Source organism: Lactuca sativa, chromosome 5, assembly GCF_002870075.4.
Source record: "Lactuca sativa cultivar Salinas chromosome 5, Lsat_Salinas_v11, whole genome shotgun sequence".
In the NCBI taxonomy this organism is placed as follows: domain Eukaryota; kingdom Viridiplantae; phylum Streptophyta; class Magnoliopsida; order Asterales; family Asteraceae; genus Lactuca; species Lactuca sativa.
Genome location: NC_056627.2, coordinates 105812163 through 105815769, shown reverse-complemented (window position 1 = coordinate 105815769; position 3607 = coordinate 105812163). Strand labels below are relative to the sequence as shown.

At 28.7% G+C, this 3607-nt stretch overlaps 1 protein-coding gene across 1 annotated transcript; it reads left to right on the top strand.

Annotated features, from left to right (window-relative positions):
- The first annotated feature begins 1331 nt into the window (after positions 1-1331).
- Positions 1332-2758, top strand: LOC128134184 (protein FAR1-RELATED SEQUENCE 5-like). Its single transcript, XM_052771662.1, has 3 exons — positions 1332-1785; positions 1870-1983; positions 2646-2758. The coding sequence occupies exons 1-3, from the start codon at positions 1332-1334 to the stop codon at positions 2756-2758; spliced, it is 681 nt and encodes a 226-aa protein (XP_052627622.1).
- Positions 2759-3607: the final 849 nt, after the last annotated feature.

Below are 3607 nucleotides of genomic sequence, written 5' to 3'. Positions count from 1 at the left end.
TGTTCATGTGAATGTTGTAAGAAACAAAGAAGGTGGGAACTTTGACACCAATATTTTGCTGCATCCAAATACATATAACATATTGGATGATCTTAGCATATTGGATGATCCAGAAAGGATTGTTGGATGATCTTTCTTTTTGTTAGACAATTCAATTTGCTTTTCTTCTCTTTGCTTTAGGCTTGGTAGCATAAACCATCAAGTATTGATGGGATAAATCATATTTTTTTGTAAAAAAAACTTAAACAATTGTAATCAATAGAATTGGTAGATTATTCAATGTATAATATTGTATTGTAAAAACATAAAGTATGTTGCTTTTTTCGGTAAAAGAAGGGAGGTATAAAAGTATTACACATAAAATATGTACATGGATTATATTTGTACTTAATGACATTCTTTACAGTATTTCATTAATAATTTTTTAATTTTAGTGCATTAGGTACACAAAAGTAACAAAAATAACTACATACTATTGTGCTTTTGATCATGCCTTCATTTATTACAATGGACACAATAAAATCAATTGGATATTTTCTCTTAAGCTTATAAAGGTTGTGTTTAATTGTTATCACTTGCAATGTTGAACTGTTTGGATTTGATATCATTCTTCAGTTTAAGGATCCAACTAGAGATGTTTAAGACTAGAATATTGGAATTGACATAATTAGCAAAACAAATGTAATTTTAAGTGAATCTCTTAATTTTTGGGATTTTAAAGGGCATAGGATGTGCAAATATATTGAGTCGTATTTTTTACATATACAAATGACTTCAAATAAAATCGATCTACTCGTTTCTATTTTACGTATAAAATTATCTTGTAGTAAGGTGAAATAAGAAAGAAGAATCGATTTAATACTTTTAGTTTGTTATTATTTTTTATGTTTTTCTTATTTACTTTATATTTATTATTGAATATACATTCAACTTTTATCACTTTGCATTAATGAGATATGTTTTCAAATAACTAAAATAGAAAAAATTATTACCGAAGTAGTATACTTATCAGCAAAACTAACCCAAACTTAACCGAAAGTGTTTAATTTTCACTTAGAGTAACTTGTAGAAAATAATTTTTTAATGGTATTCGCATAAGTTTTGTTATATAAATATGTCTAATTTAACATAAAGTTTTAACGTTAAAACGAAAGTCCAACAAAAACAAAATCCTAAACCTAAACAAACAACTATATCGTTATATTTTTAACTTAAAATACACGATATTTTATAATCTCAAACTAAAATGTATGTTTGACAATCATCTGAAGGCAAGTATTACTGATCAAGACAAAGATATAGGTAATGCAATAAGATAAGTGTTTCCAAACATGCAGCATCGTTTTTGTTCATGGCATATTAAGAAGCACGAATTGCAACACCTTCAACCATATGTTGCTCGTTATAGTGATTTTCAAGAATCATATAAAGAATGGGTAAAAAGTGATAGAGTTGAAGAATTTGAAAGTAGGTGGGAAGTTATACGTGGTAAATATAATTTAGAAAGTAATTTTTGGGTAAATAAAATGTATAACCAAAGGAAATATTGGGCTAAAGCCTTCTTAAAGGATATTTTCTTCGCTGGTATGACAACAAGTGAATGGAGTGAGAGTATTCATTCATTTTTTGATGGATATGTTAATTCAAGGACTATGCTAAATGAATTTGTAATACAATATAACAAAGCGGTTGATTCTTATAGGGTTGCTAAAGTAGATGAAGACTTCAAGATTATGAACTCGAGGGCTGTACTTTCGTTTGTGCATCCAATCGAATCAAAAGCAGGTGAGTGTCATACTAGAAAAGTTTTTGAGATTTTCAAAAAATAATGGAACGAAGTCACTAGCAATTTAAATCATGATACTTTAGGCAAAACTACTGAAGAAATCAAATATCGAGTTGGGCAACTGGACATTGATAAAAGATATTGGGGAATTGTTAGCTTTCGTTTTTTGAATCAAGTAAATGTCACCTATTCATGTGGTAAGTTTGAGATATGTGGGATTTTATGCAAGTATAACCTATATGTGATGAAGGAAAGACTTGTTGAAACACTTCTGATTCACTATAATTTATCTCGGTGGACCATTAATGTTAGGTACAAGGTTGGTAATTGTTGCATCCGACTCGAGGAGAAGGATAATGAAAATGGAGTTAGTACCATAACTTTGTGGTGTGTTCATTCAAATTTTACTAAATTACTTGAACAAGCAAGAGACTCACCATCATTGATTCAAAAACTCAATACTTTACTCATTAGTCTTTTAGATGATCAAGCGATTAGAAAAAAAAACTAAAGTTTTTGAGAATGTATCTCAAGCTTCTTGCGTGGGAATTTCACAAGTCGATATGATGCCTCAGTTTGGGATCCTTTTGGTCCAACTACAACCCAAGGCAATCCTAAAATTGCAAGCAGACATAAGTCTTGTTTAGAAGTGCTGAAAAAATGAACATGCTCTTATTGTCAGGGATTGGGCCATTATGCCACTAATTGTTCAAAAAGAAAGGTCGTTACGAACTTATTAATTTTCATATTTTTTCCTAATCTCATAGTAATATTGATTATCTATTTAATTTTTCATGTATCGGGTACATGAATTGTTGAAAAAGAAAGAATGATGGGATGAATATTTTTCCAATTTTAGGACCTGCTTCAGAACTTACTTCAATTTTTGAACTTGTTTCAAATCCTGCTTCATTTTTAGAACACGTTTCAGTTTTTTATACAACTTTAGAATTTGTTTTAGCTTTGGAATGAAATTTTTGAGTTATGCAATTTACTATTAAATGTTAAATGCATAGGTATGGTGTATGAAAATATAGATGCTTGCTAAAATTCTAATTTGGATAACTATATGGTGTATTCTTTTTTGGATAGAAACGATTATAAATAATATAGATTCTATATTTTGTTGAAATTCTGTTTTGGATAGAAAGAATGCACTTTGCTGTTTTCGGAAAAAAAAATTATTTATGGTGGTTGTTTTATGGGTTAAAAATATAAGTATGTTGATAATAAATGTAAAAAAAGATAAGTAGGTTGCTATTACAAGTTAAATAGATAAGTATATTGCTATTACAGGTTAAAAATATTAGTAGGTTGCTATTGCAAGATAAAAGATAAATAGTTTGTTATTATAGGATGATCGCTATTTCTAATAAAAAATCCAAATATGTTAGTATCTCGGTGAACAATGAAAAGTTGGTATAGTTTGATAGAGATGATTTAGAACAATTAAGTAGGAATCTGGTTGAATGATAAGAGTAAAATCATTGTTAAAATCTATGGCAGTCATTCAAGAGGACAGTTTCTCCTCAAAGTAAACTTACTCTAGAAAAATAATACCTAACCACTTATTAACTGACCTTATTTATACTTTTAGGGGCTGTTTGGCAGGATCTGAATTTTTAAGATCTGAATTTTTAAGAGGTCTGAATTTTTAAGAGGGTCTGAATTTTTAAGATCTAAATGTTTAAAATCTGTTTGGTTGGAACCTCTGAATTTTTGTGCTAAATAATAAAAATGACCATTTTATCCTTCTCTATCATTTCTTTCAACTACAACATTGTACTTTAAACCTTTCCTTATTAAGAGTTCATACTTTAA

Coding starts and splice junctions, on each gene's coding strand:
- LOC128134184 (XM_052771662.1), top strand. CDS start 1,332: ATGCAGCATCGTTTTTGTTCATGGCATATTAAGAAGCACGAATTGCAA. Junction 1,786..1,869: donor TCCAATCGAATCAAAAGCAG/GTGAGTGTCATA, acceptor ATGATACTTTAG/GCAAAACTACTGAAGAAATC. Junction 1,984..2,645: donor AAATGTCACCTATTCATGTG/GTAAGTTTGAGA, acceptor TTCCAATTTTAG/GACCTGCTTCAGAACTTACT.